The sequence below is a fragment of the Oncorhynchus keta genome, chromosome 35, assembly GCF_023373465.1.
Source record: "Oncorhynchus keta strain PuntledgeMale-10-30-2019 chromosome 35, Oket_V2, whole genome shotgun sequence".
Taxonomy (NCBI): domain Eukaryota; kingdom Metazoa; phylum Chordata; class Actinopteri; order Salmoniformes; family Salmonidae; genus Oncorhynchus; species Oncorhynchus keta.
In genome coordinates, this window is record NC_068455.1 from 51,100,195 (window position 1) to 51,123,043 (window position 22,849).

The 22,849-nt window shown below is 41.3% G+C and overlaps 1 protein-coding gene across 8 annotated transcripts in view; it reads right to left on the minus strand.

Annotated features, from left to right (window-relative positions):
* The window catches only part of LOC118368617 (uncharacterized), a 64,233-nt gene extending 46,134 nt beyond the window's left edge, over window positions 1-18,099 (minus strand). For 7 of the 8 annotated variants that reach the window (XR_004822394.2, XM_052495792.1, XM_052495794.1 and 4 more), the window contains exons 1-2: window positions 17,588-18,099; window positions 4,948-5,000 (exon numbers count right to left, since the gene is read on the minus strand). Coding sequence is in view for 1 of the 8 variants with exons in the window: in XM_035752879.2 (XP_035608772.1) it covers window positions 4,948-4,979 (32 nt within the window). In the remaining 7 variants the exon portion in view is untranslated. The remainder of the gene's footprint in view (window positions 1-4,947; window positions 5,001-17,587) is intronic. The other variant, XR_004822389.2, reaches the window with a different exon arrangement.
* Window positions 18,100-22,849: the final 4,750 nt, after the last annotated feature.

The following is a 22,849-nucleotide window of genomic DNA, read 5'->3' on the forward strand; positions in this document are numbered from 1 at the left end:
CCCCAAAGATCAAAGTCTTTCGTGATTTGTTAGAATTGTTATTTTTTGAAGACATCCTCCTCCCTCATGTGGTACCCTTCCTACAGGCTCATCCTGACATGACCCATCAGCATGACAATGCCACAAGCCATACTGCTCGTTCACTCCACAAATTTCTTGTTAACAAACTATAGTTTTGGCAAGTCAGTTAGGTCATCTATTTTGTGCATGACACAAATAATTTTTCCAACAACAGATTATTTCACTTATAATTCACTGTATCACAATTCCAGTGGGTCAGAAGGTTACATACACTAAGTTGACTGTGCCATTAAACTACTTGGAAAATTCCAGAAAATTATGTGGTTTTAGAAGCTTCTGATAGGCTAATTGACATAATTTGAGTCAATTGGAGGTGTACCTGTGGATGTATTTCAAGGCATACCTTCAAACTTGACATTATGGGAAAATCAAAATAAATCATCCAAGACCTCAGAAAAAAATTGTAGACCTCCACAAGTCTGGTTCATCCTTGGGAGCAATTTCCAAATGCCTGAAGGTACCATGTTCATCTGTACAAACAATAGTACGCAAGTATAAACACCATGGGACCACGCAGCCGTCATACCACTCAGGAAGGAGACACGTTCTGTCTCCTAGAGACAAACGTACTTTGGTGCGAAAAGTGCAAATCAATCCCAGAACAACAGCATAGGACCTTGTGAAGATGTTGGAGGAAACAAGTACAAAAGTTACAATATCCACAGTAAAACGAGCCCTATTATGACATAACCTGAAAGGCCGCTCTGCAAGGAAGAAGCCACTGCTCCAAAACCGCCATAAAAAAGCCAGACTACTGTTTGCAATTGCACATGGGGACACAGATCATTCCTTTTGGAGAAATGTCCTCTGGTCTGATGAAACAAAAATAGAATTGTTTGGCCATAATGACCATCGTTATGTTGGGAGGAAAAAAGGGGAGGCTTGCAAGCCGAAGAACACCATGCTAACCGTGAAGTACGGGCGGTGGCAGCATCATGTTGTGGGCGTGCTTTGCTGCAGGAGGGACTGGTGCACTTCACAAAATAGATGGCATCCTGAGGCATGAAAATGATGTGGATATATTGAAGCAACATCTCAAGACATCAGTCAGGAAGTTAAAGCTTGGTCGCAAATAGGTCTTTCAAATGCACAATCACCCCAAACATAATTCCAAAGTTGTGTCAAAATGGCTTAAGGACAACAAAGTCAAGGTATTGGAGTGGCCATCACAAAGCCCTGACCTCAATCCTATAGAAAATGTGTGGGCAGAATTGTAACAGCGTGTGCGAGCAAGGAGGCCTACAAACCTGACCCAGCTACACCAGCTCTGTCAGGAGGAATGGGCCAAAATTCACCCAACTTATTGTGAGAAGCTTGTGGAAGGCTACCAGAAACGTTTGACCCATTTGGTCTTCTATAACAGTCTTGATGGATTTCACAGGAGTCCTCTGTGATTTGTGATCAGGCATGGGAAGGTCTGAGAGAATGGAGAGAGTTGGCAGGCAGTCAAAGTCGGAACTGACCCAGTAACCTACAGTACCGTCCCTCCAAGCCAATCTGTTTAATATGCTAAGGAAATGGCTAAGCCAAGAATGTGACACTGAGAACAATTAAGGGGAGGTGTATGTTTGTGTGTGAGTGTGTGTGCCCATGCATTTTAAAGTGTGAGAAACAGAGGTTGTGTGTGTGTCTTTCTACCTTCCTGTACATGGGAAAGAGAGGTGTGTGTGTGGGAGGGATTACAATATGTGAATTGGTGTAAAGCCCTTTTATTTATATTCAATCAAAAAGTATTACTCCTTTCCCCTTTCCTCTTACATTCACACTTACAGCAAAGTAAGCTGAGAGGAGGGTGATGAGATACGTATTGGCATATTGACTGGATGTTTATACGGAAAGCCAATGTTAGAGGTCACTGTGAGTGACAATTTATAATGTAGCCCATCTCTATATATATGAAACAGAATTAAAGCAATCATTAGGATGGGAAGAGAATGTACAGTGACATTCAGATAGGACATCTGTCTGGTTCAATAGGATAGATAAGGCTATACGAGGAATACTGTAGCTGTAGCTCGTGATAGTAAGAATAAGGACTGGATTTTGATAACCATCTAACAAATTTTGTTAAGCAGTGTGACCTTCGCTTAGAGATGGAGAGCTGCTGTCAATATGTACACCTTCCCCCTCTACTCACACGAACATAAATGCAATGGGTTCATACAGACAAACGTCAGAAGTCCTCATGCAAGCACACACACACCAGGGTTTCCGTTAGGAAAATGACTGGGAAGTTACCAGGAAGACTTTAATTTACCGGCCATTTGAGAATTATGGTAATTCTTCTAAACAGAACTTCTGTAATGAAAAGTTTGCCAAAATGTAATTCTGGGAAAACACCATTCTAAACAGCACACCTGAGTCACCGAGATCCTGACAGAAATTAACATTTCGGTTCGAAAGTTAGAAAGATGGGGAATCTAAAGATGCAACAACTAGCATTGTACCTTTGCTTTCTGGACAAAAAACAAAATTTTATTTTCGAAAACCAATAGAACAGGAGAGAAATCCTGGTTTCAATGGCATATGAAGAAAGTCTTTATAAAATAATTGCCTCCAAGATTCTATGGTTGGGTTTTACCTAGGCTACATTGAAGCAAGGTAAGAAATGCCTCATAATACAAAGTAAATCATTCAGGTTTCAAACAACTAAATAGATGTTTTGAGAATGCACACTGCCTCCAGCTCACATTGCAAAGTGGTGGATGACGTGCTGATAGTCTGCCTACCATTGCCTATACACTTGAATGGGGAATGACAGGCATGCTTCCATTACCAGTTGAGAAGCAAAAATATTAGCTCTTTTTAATCGTGGCAATCAAAACTTTTTTTTAACATGCGATTGCATTTACAATTGTTGGTTAAGTGAGCCTTGAATTCAAAATGAATCACATACAGTGTCACCAGCAAAGCATCCCCACACCATCACACCTCCTCCTCCATGCTTCACCGTGGGAACCACACATGCGAAGAAAATCCGTTCACCTCCTACTCTGCGTCTCAAATCTCAAAGTTGGACTCAAAGGACAGATTTTCACCGGTCTAATGTCCATTGCTGGTGTTTCTTGGCATCCTTTAGTAGTGGTTTCTTTGCAGCAATTTGACCATGAAGGCCTGATTCATGCAGTCTCCTCTGAACAGTTGGTGTTAAGATGTGTCTGTTACTTGAACTCTGTGAAGCATTTATTTGGGCTGCAATCTGAGATGCAGTTAACTCTAATGAATGTATCCTCTGCAGCAAGAGGTAACTCTGGGTCTTCCTTTCCTCATAGCGCTTGATGGTTTTTGTGACTGCACTTGAAGAAACTTTCAAAGTTCTTGAAATGTTCCACATTGACTGACCTTCATGTCTTATTTGAGCTGTTCTTGCCATAATGGTCCTTCTGTAGCTCAGTTGGTAGAGCATGGCGCTTGTAATGCCAGGGTAGTGGGTTCGATCCCCGGGACCACCCATACGTAGAATGTATGCACACACGACTGTAAGTCGCTTTGGATAAAAGCGTCTGCTAAATGGCATATATTATTATTATAATATGGACTTGGTCTTTTACCAAATAAGGGTATCTTCTGTATACCACCCCTACCTTGTCACAACATAACTGATTGGTTTTAACAAGGCACACCTGTTAATTGAAATGCATTCCAGGTGACTACTTCATGAAGCTGGTTGAGAGAATGCCAAGAGTGTGCAAAGCTGTCATCAAGGCAAAGGGTGACAACTTTGAAGAATCTCAAACATAAAAAATATTTTGATTTGTTAAACACTTTTTTGGTTACTATATGATTCCATATGTGTTATTTTATAGTTTTGATGTCTTCACTATTATTCTACAATGTAGATAATAGAAAATAATAAAGAAAAACCCTTGAATGAGTGGAACTACCACTTAGGGGTGGCAGGTAGGTAGCCTAGTGGTGTAAGGGATTTCTTCCATTGACGGAGAGGCGGACCAAAGTGCAGCATGGTTATTTTGATTCATGTTTTAAAAAAATCACTTCACATGAACAAACTAACAAACAAAAACACGAAACAAGAAAACCCAAAACAGTCCTATCTGGTGCAAACACAGAGACAGGAACAATCACCCACAAACACACAGTGAAACCCAGGCTACCTAAGTATGATTCTCAATCAGAGACAACTATTGACACCTGCCTCTGATTGAGAACCATACTAGGCCGAAACATAGAAATACCCAAATCATAGAAAAAACAAACATAGACTGCCCACCCCAACTCACACCCTGACCATACTAAATACAGACAAAACAAAGGAAATAAAGGTCAGAACGTGACAAGTGGTCAGAGCGTCGAGCTAGTAACCGTAAAGGTTGCTGGATCGAGTCCCTGAGCTGACAAGGTAAAAATCTGTCATTCTACCACTGAACCCACTGTTCCCTGGTAGGCTGTCATTGTAAATAAGAATTTGTTCTTAACTGACTTGCCTAATTAAATAAAAAGTGAAAACTTTTGACTGCTACTATACAGTACATGATGACTAATGAAAATACACATACCCCAATTTAATTAAAAAAAATGTTTTAATTAACCTATAGACCTATAAGCATGTCGGTCAAATGTATTTATTTCGACAGATATTTCTATCAATGAATAAAAAGCCTTATTTAACGATGGGATTGTTTTTTTGGCCAGCAACAATTTATCAGCTTTCATATTTTTCAATCTGCTAAAACTGTCTACTGGAAACCCTGACACACACACACACACACACACACACACACACACACACACACACACACACACACACACACACACACACACACACACACACACACACACACACACACACACACACACACACACACACACACACACACACACACACACAAATATGCTCCTACTCACCTTTTAATCATCTTACAGCATTGGCATCCCATCTGGCCAACTGGGCAGTGAAGCTGTGAAAGGACAAAAATCATTTTGTTACTAAAATAGAAAACTTAAAATGATAAACAACCACTATAATGTCGAAAACACAGAGAAAGGTTACGGCTGCCGCACATCAATAACTCTAATGGCAAGCAAAGTCCCATCAAACTTGGTGACATTTTCAATCAGTGACATTTTCTTTTAAGACCCAGATGATAGAAAGGTTGAGACTGACAGTCCAAGACTGTCTGAGCAACAAACATTTTGACACATACTCTCAGGAAGTGTCAATTTATTTATCCAAGAGTTCTCTACTTACCTGTCCTGTGACATAGAGGTAGCCTTTGTTGAAGGCTTTTCTAAACTATCGGGAGGATTTGAACCTCATAAGTCAGGTTTAGACTTGGCTTGCCCTCTGTGGCCATGGTGACGCCTGAGCGCTGTGTTCAGGGATGATGTAGTGTGTCTGTCTGAAGCGCTGATAAAGCTTTGGTATTCATCCATCCCAATTTATGTGTGTGTGTGAAAGAAAGAGTCTAACAGCGTGCTTACAGTAGGTATTATGTGTGTGTGTGCGTATGTGTAGAGGATGGGGGTGATCTTTTCTCTCCTGGCTGTGTGTGTGTTTCCCTAAGCTTTGGTATTTCTTTGCCTGGATAAATAATTAACAAGAGAGGCTCAAATGGGTCTGTCTGCTAGCAAGAGAGAGAGAGAGAAGCAAGGACACAGTATCTTTCTCCCCCAGCTTTGGTCTTCACTAAAAAACAGAAAAAAGTGAAGCCGCAATGAAAAGCCATGCACATCTTAAAGGGACTAACTATTTTACTTTCACAGAGACAATGTGGTGCTTACAGACAGCATTATGACATAAATAAACATTACTGTGAAATAAGAAATTACTAAGATATAAAGACAGTGAATTTTCAGCATTCACTTTCAATGTAACAGTAAATGTCACATTGACATTCACTGCAACTCTGAAACAAGTAACAAAATCTGTTACAGAGTTATGTTTACCTATCCAATAACACAGAAATCATTCCCCCCCCCCCCTGTTGCATCATGTTTTCCTACAATATTTCCTACTGAACATGACCCAGGACTGATGGGTCAGGGGCACAAGCAGGTTTACATTGGCTTTGGACAGTTTGATAGAGTAAAATGCCACTTAGCTAATGGCTTCGATTGGGTCATTAGTGCACAGCTTCAGCCAATCCCCTCAATGACACCTGTTGGGTTGATGGAAAGGAGAGTTCTCTTGATCGTCTACACAATATTTAAAGTAGCTTCCTTCTGCATGTCCTCTAGATACAGTGGGGAGAACAAGTATTTGATACACTGCTGATTTTGCAGGTTTTCCGACTTACAAAGCATGTAGAGGTCTGTAATGTTTATCATAGGTACACTTCAACTGTGAGAGACGGAATCTAAAACAAAAATCCAGAAAATCACATTGTATGATTTTTAAGTAATTATTTTGCATTTTATTGCATGACATACATACAACTAACAAAAACTTGAAACTACTTTCCCATAATGATTTCTTGCTTTCTGTTTCGTTTGATTAAATGCAATGCACCTGGTGTCTTTCTGATCCTGGCTATGCACAAGTAGCCTATTCATAAATGGTTTCTCAATGGTCTACTAGTGACACATTTGCCACATGCTTTTGCATTATTCACAACTCACACACAGTAGGCCTACATAGGGTCAGGGCCGGCGTTATTGGCAAGCCTTAGTGGGCCTGGCCTGGCCCACCCCCTACCATACCTCATTGCCCTTCCAAATAAAATATTAAAATCTAGATAATTTATTTGACCGAGACGCGCGCCGACAGAAAGACGCATCAATCTCAGATAAAGAAACCGAACGAGCGAAACAGCGCCCCTCTGTCTCAGTATGTGTAGCCCATGTATCTGCAGCTGTCTGGACAAAAAGAATATGGCATGTCATGCTCTTTATGTCCAGACGGAGAGGCGCTGTTTTGCTTGCTCAGATGCTTTCTCCGTTGAGATAGTTTCGCCCACTTGTGAATTGAACTAGGATATAGTGCTGCCGTAGCAAAGGGGAGAGGTGCAGAATACATGAAGCTGGTAAAAATATTTATAGACAATGTATTCTGGTTAAATTCTAAATTCATTATTTAATTGCTACTAAAATTCCATGAAAATTATAGAATGACAAAGTAAATAAATATGTAGGCTATAGCAGACTATATGTAGGTAAATGGTGGTTGCTTCCATATCTTCGAGCTCTCAGATAGACCTATACCTGGAAATTATTGTCAGGATATGTTCGAGACAATGCTTGATGTTCCCATTGAAATGAGATAGGGATGGTTGATATTTTCAAAGCAAAACCTTAGGAACATTGAGGAATACTGTATACAGCCGTGGCCAAAAGTTTTGAGAATGACACAACTATAAATGTTTACAAAGTCTGCTGCCTCAGTTTGTATGATGGAAATTTGCACATACTCCAGAATGTTATGAAGAGTGATCAGATGAATTGCAATTAATTGCAAAGTCCCTCTTTGCCATGCAAATGAACTGAATACACCCAAAAACATTTCCACTGCATTTCAGCCCTGCCACAAAAGGACCAGCTGACATCATGTCAGTGATTCTCTCGTTAACACAGGTGTGAGTGTTGATGAGGACGAGGCTGGAGATCACTCTGTCATGCTGATTGAGTTCAAATAACAGACTGGAAGCTTTAAAAGGAGGGTGGTGCTTGGAATCATTGTTCCTCCTCCGTCAACCATGGTTGCCTGCAAGGAAACACGTGCCGTCATCATTGCTTTGCATAAAAAGGGTTTCTCAGGCAAGGATATTGCTGCCAGTAAGATTGCACCTAAATCAACCATTTATCGGATCATCAAGAACATCAAGGAGAGCGGTTAAATTGTTGTGAAGAAGGCTTCAGGGCGCCCAAGAAAGTCTAGCAAGCACCAGGACCGTCTCCTAAAGTTGATTCAGCTGCGGGATCAGGGCACCATTCCTGAGCTTGCTCAGCAGGCTGTAGCAGGCTGTAGTCCCCACCAGGCAGCAGGCAGGTGTGAGTGCATCTGCACGCACAGTGAGGCAAAGACTTTTCGAGGATGGCCTGGTGTCAAGAAGGGCAGTAAAGAAGCCACTTCTCTCCAGGAAAAACATCAGGGACAGACTGATATTCTGCAAAAGGTACAGGGATTGGGGTGCTGAGGACTGGGGTAAAGTCATTTTCTCTGATGAATCCCCTTTCCAATTGTTTGGGGCATCCGGAAAAAAAGCTTGTCCGGAGAAGACAAGGTGAGCGCTACCATCAGTCCTGTGTCATGCCAACAGTAAAACATCCTCAGACCATTCATGTGTGGGTTGCTTCTCAGCCAAGGGAGTGGGCTCACTCACAATTTTGCCTAAGAACACAGCCATGAATAAAGAATGGTACCAACACATCTTCCGAGAGCCTTTTCCAGCATGATGGAGCACATTGCTGCCAAAAGTAATAACTAAGTGGCTCGGGGAACAAAACATCGATATTTTGGGTCCATGGCCAGGAAACTCCCCAGACTTTAATCCTATTGAGAACTTGTAGTCAATCCTCAAGAGGCGGGTGGACAAACAAAAACCCACAAATTCTGACAAACTCCAAGCATTGATTATGCAAGAATGGGCTATCATCAGTCAGGATGTGGCCCAGAAGTGAATTGACAGCATGCCAGGGCGGATTTCAGAGGTCTTGAAAAAGAAGGGTCAACACTGCAAATATTGACTCTTTGCATTACCTTCATGTAATTGTCACTTATGAAATGCTTGTAATTATACTTCAGTATTCCATAGTAACATCTGACAAAAATATCTAAAGATACTGAAGCAGCAAATTTTGTGAAAATTAATATTTGTGTCATTCTCAAACTTTTGGCCACGACTGTACATCTTCAGTCACAGGCTTCATTAGGAAATGTGGTGATGTTGTACCCACAATAACAATTCGGACACACCCCAACCAAAAAACCCTGGATGAACGGAGATATCAGTACCATGCTGAGAGCCCATACTGCAGCAATAAATGTTAGTAGAACGAACCCCGGTGACTCGGTGGCGTGCAACGTGTACAAGGCAAGCAGGTACAAGCTCTGAAAATCCATGAGGGATGCAAAAACATAATACAGACTCAAACTTGAATTGATGTCTGACAACTCAGACTATCATGGACTTTAAAGACATATCCAGCTGTGTGGTGCCCAATGAAGCCTCCCTCTCAGACGAGCTTAAAACATTTTATGCTCGCTTCCAGGCAAACAATACAGAGCCATCTAGGAAGACTCTCACTCTCCGAGGCTGATATGAATACTCACAAAGCCGCTGGACCAGGCCCTAGCTGGTTTAATCTTTAGATGAAAAATGAGTGTTCCATCTCTCATATCTAGAGATGCCAACCTGCCCTGATGGTCTCTCTGTTACAAAAATACTGCAGGCAAAGTGACGTAAGACACACTGTAGTTATGTCCTTTGTGGATAGTTTTATTACCTTTGATTGCATGTGCAGTTTTATAAACACCATGAGAGTTGTTGACTTCAAGTTGATGTCGAGTTGTTGATTGAACTTTTCCATAAGTGTGCCTCGGACAACCAAACTGATCACAATCCTCAGTCCTCTGGAGATAATTCAATGTTTTTCGTTTTGTGAGTTCAAATCAAAGTTTATTTGTCACGTGCGCTGAATACAACACCTTACAGTGAAATGCTTACTTACAGGCTCTAACCAATTGTGCAAAAAGGTATTAGGTGAACAATAGGTAGGTAAAGAAATAAAACAACAGCAAAAAGACAGGCTATATACAGTAGCGAGGCTATAGAAGCAGCGAGGCTACGTACAGACACCGGTTAGTCAGGCTGATTGAGGTAGTATGTACATGTAGATATGGTTAAAGTGACTATGCATATATGATGAACAGAGAATAGCAGTAGAGTAAAAGAGGGGTTGGCGGGTGGTGGGTGGGACACAATGCAGATAGCCCGGTTAGCCAATGTGCGGGAGCACTGGTTAGTCGGCCCAATTGAGGTAGAAGGAACATGAATGTATTAGAGGTCGACCGATTATGATTTTTCAACGCCGATACCGATACCGATTATTGGAGGACCAAAAAAGCCGATACCGATTAATCAGACAATTTTTATTTATTTATTTGTAATAATGACAATTACAACAATAGTGAATGAACACTTATTTTAACTTAATATAATACATCAATATAATCAATTTAGCCTCAAGTAAATAATGAAACATGTTCAATTTGGTTTAAATAATGCAAAAACAAAGTGTTGGAGAAGAAAGTAAAAGTGCAATATGTGCTATGTAAGATAGCTAACGTTTAAAGGTCCTTGCTCAGAACATGAGAACATATGAAAGCTGGTGATTCCTTTTAACATGAGTCTTCAATATTCCCAGGTAAGAAGTTTTAGGTTGTAGTTAATATGGGAATTATATTTCCCTCTATACCATTTGTATTTCATTAACATTTGACTATCGGATGTTCTTATAGGCACTTTAGTATTGCCAGTGTAACAGTATAGCTTCCGTCCCACTCCTCGCTCCTCCCTGGGCTCGAACCAGGCACACAACGACAACAGCCACCCTCGAAGCAGCGTTACCCATGCAGAGCAAGGAACCAACCACTGCAAGGCTCAGAGCGAGTGACGTTTGAAACGCTATTAGTGCGCGCTAACTAGCTAGCCATTTCACTTCGGTTACACCAGCCTCATCTCGGGAGTTGATAGGCTTGAGTTCATAAACAGCGCAATGCTTGATGCACAACGAAGAGCTGCTGGCAAAACGCACGAAAGTGCTGTTTGAATTCATGTTTACACGCCTGCTTCTGCCTACCACCGCTCAGTCAGATACTTAGATACTTGTATGCTCAGTCAGATTATATGCGACGCAGGACACGCTAGATAATCTCTAGTAATATCATCAACCATGTGTAGTTAACTAGTGATTATGATTGATTGTTTTTTATAAGATAAGTTTAATACTAGCTAGCAACTTACCTTGGCTTACTGCATTCGAGTAACACGCAGTCTCCTTGTGGAGTGCAACGAGAGAGAGGCAGGTCATTATTGCGTTGGACTAGTTAACTGTAAGGCTGCAAGATTGGATCCTCCGAGCTGACAAGGTAAAAATCTGTCGTTCTGCCCCTGAACGAGGCAGTTAACCCACCGTTCCTAGGCCGTCATTGAAAATAAGAATGTGTTCATAACTGACTTTCCTAATTAAATAAAGGTATAAAAATATACATATATTTTTTTATCAGCAAATCGGCGCCCAAAAATACAGATTTCCGATTGTTATGAAAACTTGAAATCGGCCCTAATTAATCGGCCATTCAGATTAATCGGTCGACCTCTAGAGTGTATAGTTAAAGTGACTATGCATATATGATAAACAGAGAGTAGTAGCAGCGTAAAAAGAGGGGTTGGGGGGGAGCACAATGCAAATAGTCCGGGTAGTAATTTGATTACCTGTTCAGGAGTCTTATGGCTTGTTGAGCCTTGTTGTCCTAGACTTGGCACTCCGGTACTGCTTGCCATGTGGTAGTAGAGAGAACAGTCTATGACTGGGGTCTTTGACAATGTTTAGGGCCTTCCTCTGACACCGCCTGGTGTAGAGGTCCTGGATGGCAGGCAGCTTAGCCCCAGTGATGTACTGGGCCGCACGCACTGCCCTCTGTAGTGCCTTGCGGTTGGAGGTCGAGCAATCGCCGTACCAGGCAGTGACGCTCTCGATGTTGGAGCTGTAGAACCTTTTGAGGATCTCAGGATCCATGCCAAATCTTTTTAGTTTCCTGAGGGGAATAGGCTTTGTCGTGCCCTCTTCACAACTGTCTTGGTGTGTTTGGACCATGAGAGTTTGTTGTTGATGTGGACATCAAGGAACTTGAAGCTGTCAATCTGCTCCACTACAGCCTCGTCGATGAGAATGGGGGCATGCTCGTTCCTCCTTTTCCTGTTGTCCACAATAATCACCTTAGTCTTGGTTACGTTGAGGGATAGGTTGTTATTCCGGCACCACCCGGCCAGGTCTCTGACTTCCTCCCTATAGGCTGTCTCGTCATTGTCGGTGATCAGGCCTACCACTGTTGTGTTGTCTGTAAACTTAATGATGGTGTTGGAGTCATGCCTGGCCATGCAGTCGTGGGTGAACAGGGAGTACAGGAGGGGACTGAGCACGAACCCCTGGGGAGCTCCAGTGTTGAGGATCATCATGGCAGATGTGTTGCAACCTACCCTCACCACCTGGGGGCGGCCCCTCAGGATGTCCAGGATCCAGTTGCAGAGGGAGGTGTTTAGTCCCAGGATCCTTATCTTAGTGATGAGCTTTGAGGGTACTATGGTATTGAACACTGAGCTGTCGTCAATGAACAGCATTCTCACATAAGTGTTCCTTTTGTCCAGGTGGGAAAGGGCAGTGTGGAGTGCAATAGAGATTGCATCATCTGTGGATCTGTTTGGGTGGTATGCAAATTGGAGTGGGTATAGGGTTTCTTATAATGATAATGGTGTTGATTACCAACCTTTCAAAGCACTTCATGGCTACAGACGTGAGTGCTACGGGTCTGTAGTCATTTAGGCAGGTTGCCTTTGTGTTCTTGGGCACAGGGACTATGGTGGTCTGCTTGAAACATGTTGATATTACAGACTCAATCAGGGACATGTTGAAAATGTCAGTGAAGACACCTGCCAGTTGGTCAGCACATACCCGGAGCACACGTCCTGGTAATCCGTCTGGCCCCGCAGCTCAGGAGAGCGTGATCACACAGTCGTCCGGAATAGCTGATGCTCTCTTGCATGCCTCAGTGTAGCTTGCCTCGAAGTGAGCATAGAAGTGATTTAGCTCGTCTGGTAGGCTCGTTTTACTGGGCAGCTCGCGGCTGTGCTTCCCTTTGTAGTCTGTAATAGTTTGCAAGCCCTGCCACATAAAACGAGCATCGGAGCCGGTGTAGTATGATTCGATCTTAGCCCTGTATTGACGCTTTGCCTGTTTGATGGTTCGTCACAGGGCATAGCTGTGTTGATTGTTGTTTTTATCTGAAATAGCTGAAAGCCATCCACCATATCTGTTACACTGCAGGTTCGTGTTGATAGTCCAAACATTTCACCATACCAAATAAGACAAAATACAGGTAGCATAATGTACAAAACACAGGGCTATAACATTTATTTTTCATGTTATAATTATTCATCAGAATATTTTCTCTGAGAGATAGACGTTGAATATCAGTCTCTGAAACTCTCCTCTGAGAGCTTGTTTAATGAGACGCTGGGGATCTGCTAGAATTTGGCCAATAATGGGCAATAATATAAGCTGTAAAAGTTTTAATGTGAAATATCTCAATCTCTCCACTGTAAAAGGCCCCCAGCGAGCTACAGTATCAAACAAATGAAATAAGGGCCCTTTGACTATTCACACAGAGAGATGGAAGACAAGAACAGAATGTCACTATGTGACTCCTGTAGACCTTTAGAAAGGTCGGCTTGTGGTAATACATTGAAAATATATACTGTAACTTAGAGTACAGTGTGCTTGTGTGCAAGCATCAGTGTGTGTGTGGATAGTGTGTTTTTATAGAACAGCCCATATTTTCTTCATAGGAGGGCCATTTTGGACCGCTCTTATCAACTTTATGGTGTTTAAGACCCTACGAAATTACTCAAAATCCATGCCTCTTACCAGTTCATTCACTCTTGTTCTTCTGTATATGGCATTTGGCAGTTAGATGTGTGTGAGAGTTTAACAAGCCTATACTTCCTTGCCACAAGCTTTGCGTAGACTTATCTCGCTCTTGATAACCAAAGCACTTTCACAGAAAAGCTGATACTGTGACTGAATTAAGTAAACACAATATTGTAGTTTGTGATGCCATCATAATACGTTTCACAGATATAATGCTTCAGTCTAAAAGTCATCAGCCTACAGATTTTTTTGCGAAGCGAAATGTGAGCCATGAACACACAATGACGCAGCATTAAAAGTGGGTTCATTTGAATAAGGCCAGGTAAGGCCAGATGGGTTACCCTGGTGCCCGTAGCCATGGTGATATGTCATGACGACTAAAGTACACAAAATGTGGTCTCATGAGATTGCAATAGGACCTCATTAGATTATCAAATACACACAATACATAACGAACACACACATCAGTATTGACTTCCAGGATACAGGAATTGGTCTATAAAATTATTTTTGTCCTGTAAAAAGCTGTGTCAAGTAAAATTGGTGACTTTTAACATTATGTACGCTATTTGACACTGACACAGCCCATGTAAAACTCACTATCACTGAAATGTTACCAATGGCCATAATCATGCAACACACTGGGTGATACCCATATGAAAAAAGTATACTATGTTACTATGCTCTAAATACTGTAGTATTACCATATTTATATACTATAGTATTCACTGTAATGTTTTTGCGGAACTATACTATAGTATTCACTGTAGTGTTTTTGCAGACACTACTGTAGTATTCTCTGTAGTGTTTTTGTGGACATGACTGTAGTATACTGTAGTAAAGTGTATTATAGTATAAATAATGTAGTATTACTATAGTACAAACTATAGTATATACTATAATAATTACTGTTGTGTTTCTGCAGATATTACTGTAGTATTTACAACAGTGTTTTTTCTTTTATTATCTTTGACATAGAAGTGGGGGGTTTCTCCTTGAAGAAACCTACTAGTCACATACTAAGAGGAAATTATCCATAACCTGTGGGAATGTATGACTGGAGTCTGAACAGATAGTTCGGCACTTCTGCTTTTATCTATAACCTGCGGTCTATAATATACATGTAGGTTTTTCACTCATGGCTGCATATGAGGGATGGGAATAGGTGCAGCATATGCAAATTAGATCATATTGTATTATTATATATTTAAAAACTGTGTTTTTGGGGACATTACTGTAGTATTTACTACAGTGTTTTTTTGCGGATAATACTCTAGTATTTAATATAGTATTCTACAGCATACTAGAACATTCTATAGTAAGCTCTACACGGTCAAGGGATACTACAGTTTTAGTGTTGTCACGATACCAATATCGTGATGCTAGGAAGTAAAGAGTGAAAGGAAACAAAACATGAAGCAGACTACATTACTTGAGGAAAACAATCACAATGTTAGAAAAACAGCCTTATGTTGTCACCAAGAGTCACATTTGTTTATTTTGCAAGCTATAGCACACAATATATTACAAAAGTAGGTTTTAAAGGACCATAGAGTTTATTATGCTTCAGGTATTCTTTTTTTGCCAAGGAAAATCTGGTATCATAGTATTGCAATATTGTTATCATGACAACACTACAGTGTGTAGTATAGTATTCCGCAGTACACTACAAAATTATATAGTAAGCACTACATGCTCAAGGGATACTACAAAGTATAGTATAGTATTCTACAGTATACTACAGTTTACTACAGAATACTATAGTATTAAATAGTAAACTGTAGTATTTTTGTTACGTGGGTAGGTGTGGTGAGGCCATATAGACACAATGTTTGTGTGTGTGTGTGCAGTGTGTGGGCAGGGGCAGAGAGCTCCAGGTGCTCTGTACACAACCTAGTAATAATGACGCTGTCCAACAGTGTTGTTAAATTTTCAGCGCGCTTGTCTGGAGCTGAGCGCAGAATGGGCAGGGCAATTACTTTTACCCATCAACTAATGTTACATCTCTGTTTGTGTGTGTGTGTAATGTTTATCCAAATGAGAGAAAGAGAGAGAAGGGGGGTATCAGTTCATGTTCAATGAGTACACATAATGCACCTGCGTGTGGCTGTTTGGAGCCAAGAACAGCAAGAAAAGACATTCTTAACCAGAGGAGAAAACACACTATTTCAGGTTGTCTAGACGGGAACTTTTTCACTCAGGCCCACCTTCCAGCATTGGGGAACGTCAAGTGGTGTTGAGCTAGACGTTTCTGACAAGTTATAAATAGCTCTCTAAGGTATGCAATGACTGACATGACAAGATGAAAATTGATGATGCACTACCCAATTTCGAAATGGCACCTTGTGCATTCTACTATTACAACCTTCAAGAGTAAGTTGAAAGCCAGACTGAGTTCCTTAAAAATACATTGTTTTTGATTGGGGGCGCACCACAGTTTGAGGCCCACTGGTCTAGACGATCAGTAACAACCCCTCAGACTGCTGCAATGAGAAGCATGACGAAGGTCTGGAGGTGAAAAGTTAACAATTTTATTACATTAAAATGTTAGGTACAAACAATGCATACAAATGTTTGTGTGCTTGTGTGTATTCCCCAAACACCCCTTTTAAATGGCCTTGGGCATTTCCTCTCTCTCGCTCTCTCTCTCAAACTCTTATCAGCATTTCTTATCACCCAACCCCACTACCCCCGTAGTGCCAACAAACCGGCTGTTGGTCTCAGTACAGAGCCACTTAATAGGAAGTTAGTGATCTAAGGTCAGTTCAGTGTTCTCATCCTAACATTATAGGGGATGGTAAGCTGATCCTAGATCTGTTGCCAAGGGCAAATGGACCCTGCTGACACTTCCTGGTTGTCACTTGGTTACAAGAAGGGTAGGATGGGCACTAGGACACTTCTTCTTCTGCTTCGTCTTCTTCTTATTCAACGTAAGGTGTTCTTAGGCAGGAGAGAGCCACACTGATCAACATTGCACTGATGCGTAGCCTTTACCAATGACATTATGTCGCAGAGTATTTTCAACAACACCCATACCTATGAGGTCAGTTCTATGTGTGTACAGCAGCCTCACTACCTGTGAAACACACAATCGTGGTGTACTGAATGATCCACATATTGAAATAGCTAGGCCTACATTTGGCAGATTGATGAGATTTGTAACAGCTGATAGATATGAAGTTCACATGGCTGAGGTTGTTACTGAAGTGCAAACAGTGCCCAAGGCCAAGCAAACAGCTTTTAGTTGATTTCAATGGACCATTACTGTTAAATCATTAACTTAATTAACTGCTATTCTTTTAACTGCTATTGCCAACATTAAATAAGACCTGCCCATTCATCACTGTTATGGGGGGTGAGCTCTGCACATGTTAATATCATATAGGCCTACCATACGTCACACAACCATCTATCCCTGTCTCTTTTCAGTCTCCAACTAAATGGCATTCAACAGGTCAATACACATTTTTGGCATATAGTTAAAGTCAAATCCATTTTAGACTCACACACACCCACACCCACATACACACTTTAAACCAATAGCCTTAATTACATTCTTAATTCTTTGACATCCCTCATTCTCTTGTGTTAGTGCAGTACTTACTAAAACAAAACGTATTTTATTTTCAATAACTGCATTTCCAAAGTTGATCTTATAAATTGTATACATGCAAATATTGTTCAAGGATTTAAATTTAACCATGGAAATGCGATGGGAAGCCTTTGAAACTCGCGCAACATGTGTGCAAACCTGCTTTGTGCGTCTTTGTAAATAGCCATAGGCCTGTCATAACAACAACTACTTTCCACTGTTGTTGTTGTCAATGCGTGACTTATAAACGTGTAATAACATTTTTCTAGTCTTCTACTACTTAGCAGAGGAGATGGAGAGAGACTTTACCTGTCGCGCTAACTGAAGGTGTGGGCACCCTTTCGCTGTAGTATCAACAATTCACGGATAAAAGTTCAAACCATCCGAAAAGTGAAGGTAGCATATTCGGTTAATATTTGACTATGATATTTCCTTTCCTTGTCGTGTTTGTTGCCGTCTGTCGCTGCGAAGGAAAAGTTCACCGTGACTACTATGTCCCATGTCACTGGCAAAGCACGGATATTTGAATGTTTGATGTTAGTCTAAGCAAGGCCTGGACATGGGCTGCCTAGAGTTTGCATGGCTTCAATGAGCGATCATGTGACTTCGAAGTCGCTCGTGCGCGTAAAAAGTGAGCTACTGCACATAAACATTTACATAAGGTCCTATTAGGTGCTAAAATAATGTGCATTTGTTTTGTTCAATCTCATTTATGCACAGATAGACAATTGACTTCCTTTTACATGACAGTGACACAGCCCTGTCACCTGTGACTTAACCAGTTCCATTTTTTAAATAAGAATCCAGACAGCACACATACAATCTCTCCGACGTCGGCCTGACAGCGATATCTCGTCAGTAGATCGTGTTCCATTTAGAACGTCGGCGAAAGTGCGAAAATATTTTATATATAACCATATGTCATGGTTCGCGATATTTTTTTTATCAGAAAATATGTATAAAGCCTATGATTAAATAATGAATACAAGTGCAGGTGTCAATTATAAACCAATTAGCCGCTCTACTGCGATGTGTAGAAGATGAGAAATCCGAAGAAATGAGTTTGCAGTGTAAATCACTGAATCATTCATCCACATTGCGTCTCATGACAATGCTTTAAAACACGTTGGAGAAGTGAACATTTTACTCATGAACATTTTTTAATTATCATGCAAATCTTAAAGTTACTAAAATATGCTGTGATGCCAAATTGCTTAAAATGAATCAAACTAATCAATAAACAGTTGGCTACATTCATACATCAAATATTATGTTCTCTATAATACACACGGGGGTAAGGGAATATGCCTACATTTGATGGAGGAAGAAATGTAATCAATAAATGGGGAGATCTGGACTAGGAATAATAAAGCAATTTTATACAAAATAGGCTTGAATTACAAACTGACCCAGTATAGCATGCATGCAGCCACCACTTCAAATGATCCATTCATATAATTGCAATAAAATACATTAATGAAATGTTAATAATAATTGAGGGTTGTTATCTACAGGTAATTAGAAGAATATCAGAAAACTATCAGTACAGCCAGGATCAAAGCTAGTGCGCGAAACTAAGGTCACATGGACACCTAGCGAGCTCACACTGGCAAGGCTCAGACTTATTTGACAGTTGGGTTGCCTGTGTTGCCAGTAACGTTAGCTACAAGCTGTCAAATTGGGTGACTATCTATTATTATTACATCTAATTGTCACTGAATTCAACTATCTACACGTTTGTAAATGCTGACTAACATTAACATTAAAATATAGCTAAAGTTATACTGTAGCTAGCAAGCTAACGTTACCGTGCCGTTGGTTGCCTATAGCTATCGGTAATGTGTTGGTTTAGCTATAGCTGCAAATGAATCTAACGCGGTAGCGAGCTAACAAACTATCGCATAGATTAGATTGAAATGTTATTACGTTAAATCAATTTGATGGAGTTGTAATGATAACGTTAACGTTAATTTAAGGACAGTTTCTAGCTACAGTAGCTAACATTAGCTAGCTAGCCAATGCCAGTAACGTTAGCTATCTAACATTTTGGACTGGAGAACAGTTATTGTTGCTAGTTATTGAATTTACTCACTATGCAGGGCCGCATGACAAGCTCATATTGTCGTCGTTCATTCCATTAAATAGCTACAGGTGCTAACCGTAGCTACATTAGGTTCCGGCGAGATCGATCAAAATGTCTTAGTTTTGGGGGAAACCGCAAGCAGATGAGACGACGAGTCTCCTGCTCACACAACGTTATCCAGAAGTGCAACAAGGGAAACGTTACAGATGAGCTTTACGATGTTTCTACCCCATTCTCCGTATAGTACACGATTTTTGACCAGAGTCTATAGATAGCTGGTCTAAAGTAGACTACTATGTAGGGAATATGGTACCATTTGGGATGTAACCTCTGTATTCATGTAGTCTTCTAATGTAAGTTGGAGTAGTGCAGAAGGGATATTCAAAAGTAGCCCTGTCTGCCGCTCCATAGACTTTCACTGTGTCCTCTATATCACATCATATAATGCTTTTCATTCAACTAAAATCATTCAATCACTGGCAGGATACAGGTATTTCTTTCTATATGTATTCATGTGGTTTTTTCGCTCTTTTCTCTCCATTCAAATCAAATTTATTTGTCACATACACATGGTTAGCAAATGTTAATGCGAGTGTAGCGAAATGCTTGTGCTTCTAGTTCTGACAATGCAGTAATAACCAACGAGTAATCTAACCTAACAATTCCAAAACTACTACCTTATACACACAAGTGTAAAGGGATAAAGAATATGTACATAAAGATATATGAATAAGTGATGGTACAGAACGGCATAGGCAAGATGGAGTAGATGGTATAGAGAACAGTATATACATATGAGATGAGTAATGTAGGGTATGTAAACAGAGTGGCATAGTTTAAAGTGGCTACATGTATTACATAACGATGCAGTAGATTATATAGAGTACAGTATATACATATACATATGAGATGACTAATGTAGGGTATGTAAACATTATATTAAGTAGCATTGTTTAAAGTGGCTAGTGACATTTTTTTACATTAATTTTGATCAATTTCCGTTATTAAAGTGGCTGGAGTTGAGTCAGTGTGTTGGCAGCAGCCACTCAATGTTAGTGGTGGCTGTTTAACAGTCTAATGGCCTTGAGATAGAAGCTGTTTTTCAGTCTCTCGGTCCCTGCTTTGCACCTGTACTGATATCGCCTTCTGGATGATAGCGGGGTGAACAGGCAGTGGCTCGGGTGGTTGTTGTCCTTGATGATCTTTATGGCCTGACATAGGGTGGTGTAGGTGTCCTGGAGGGCAGATAGTTTGCCCCCGGTGATGCGTTGTGCAGACCTGGAGAGCCTTGCGGATGTGGGCGGAGCAGTTGCCGTACCAGGCGGTGAATGTGCCTCTGTAGAAGTTTGTGCTTTCTTCAGCCTCCTGAGGTTGAAGAGGCGCTGCTGCGCCTTCTTCACGACACTGTCTGTGTGGGTGGACCAATTCAGTTTGTCCGTGATGTGTACGCTGAGGAACTTAAAACTTAGAACTTAAAACTTACTACCCTGTCCCGTCGATGTGGATAGGGGGTACCTCCTCTGCTGTTTCCTGAAGTCCACAATCATCTCCTTTGTTTTTTTGACGTTGAGTATGAGGTTATTTTCCTGACACCACACTCCGAGGGCCCTCACCTCCTCCATGTAGGCCGTCTCGTCGTTGTTGGTAATCAAGCCTACCACTGTAGTGTCGTCCGCAAACTTGATGATTGATTTGGAGGCGACACAGTCGTGGGTGAACAGGGAGTACAGGAGAGGGCTCAGAACGCACCCTTGTGGGGACCCAGTGTTGAGGATCAGCGGTGTGGAGATGTTGTATCCTACCCTCACCACCTGGGGCCGGCCCGTAAGAAAGTCCAGTACACAGTTGCACAGGGCAGGGTCGAGACCCAGGTGAGTGCTACGGGGCGGTAGTCGTTTAGCTCAGTTACCTTAGCTTTCTTGGGAACAGGGACAATGGTGGCCCTCTTGAAGCATGTGGGAACAGCAGACTGGGATTGATTAGAATATGTCCGTAAACACACCAGCCAGCTGGTCTGCGCATGCTCTCTGGGATGCCGTCTGGGCTTGCAGCCTTGCGAGGGTTAACACGTTTAAATGTTTTACTCACGTCGGCTGCAGTGAAGGAAAGTCCGCAGGTTTTGGTAGCGGGTCATGTCAGTGCACTGTATTGTCCTCAAAGCGGTCAAAAAAGTTATTTAATCTATCTGGGAGCAAGACACCCTGGTCCGCGACGGGGCTGGTTTTCTTTTTGTAATCCGTGATTGACTGTAGACCCTGCCACATACCTCTTGTGTCTGAGCCGTTGAATTGCGACTCTACTTTGTCTCTATACTGACACTTAGCTTGTTTGATTGCCTTACGGAGGGAATAGCTACACTGTTTGTATTCGGTCTTGTTTCCGGTCACCTTGCCGTGGTTAAAAATAGTGGTTCACGCTTTCAGTTTCACGCGAATGCTGCCATCAATCCACGGTTTCTGGTTTGGGAATGTTTTAATCGTTGCTATGGGTACTACATCGTCAATGCACTGTCTAATGAACTCGCTCACCGAAACAGCGTATTCGTCAATGTTGTTGTTGGACGCAATGCGGAACATATCCCAATCCACGTGATCGAAGCAGTCTTGAAGCGTGGAATCAGATTGGTCAGACCAGCGTTGAACAGACCTGAGCGTGGGAGCTTCTTGTTTTAGTTTCTGTCTGTAGGCTGGGAGCAACAAAATGGAGTCTTGGTCAGCTTTTCCGAAAGGAGGGCGGGGGAGTTAGAATAACAATGATCTAGGGTTTTACCAGCCCTGGTTGCGCAATCGATATCCTGATACAATTTAGGGAGTCTTGTTTTCAGATTAGCCTTGTTAACCCGGATCCGGGAGAATTGTCATCAACTACACTAATTAGCATTACGCAACGGTCAAAAAATATTACTAGAAAATATTAATATTCATGAAATCACAAGTGAAATATAGTGAAACACAGCCTTTTGTTAATCACCCTGTCATCTCAGATTTTGAAATTATCCTTTACTGCCAAAGCAAGACAAGCGTTTGTGTAAGTTTATCGAAGTTTATCGATAGCCTAGCATAGCTTCGGATGTTTTCACTCACGAGACTCACAGTTAGACAGCAAATGTTCCTTTTGTTCCATAAATATTATTTTTATAGCCGAAATACCTCAGTTTCTTGTCCACATTTTGTTGCGAAATCCACCGGAAATTGCGGCCACGACAATGCCGAAATTAGATCCATAATATAGACAGAAACATGGCAAACGTATTTTATATTTATATTTATATTTTATAATCAATCCTCAAATATCTATTAGATAATTTATCAACCGGGACAATTGGCTTTTCAGTAGGAGAGCGAGAGGAACAATGGCCTTCTTTGTCTATTACGCACAAATCACTCTGAGAGCCACCACCTGACCACTGATGCAATGTTGTCGTTCACGCTCATTTTTCAAAATAAAAGTCTGAAACTGTGTCTATTGGCTGTAGACACAGTAGGGAA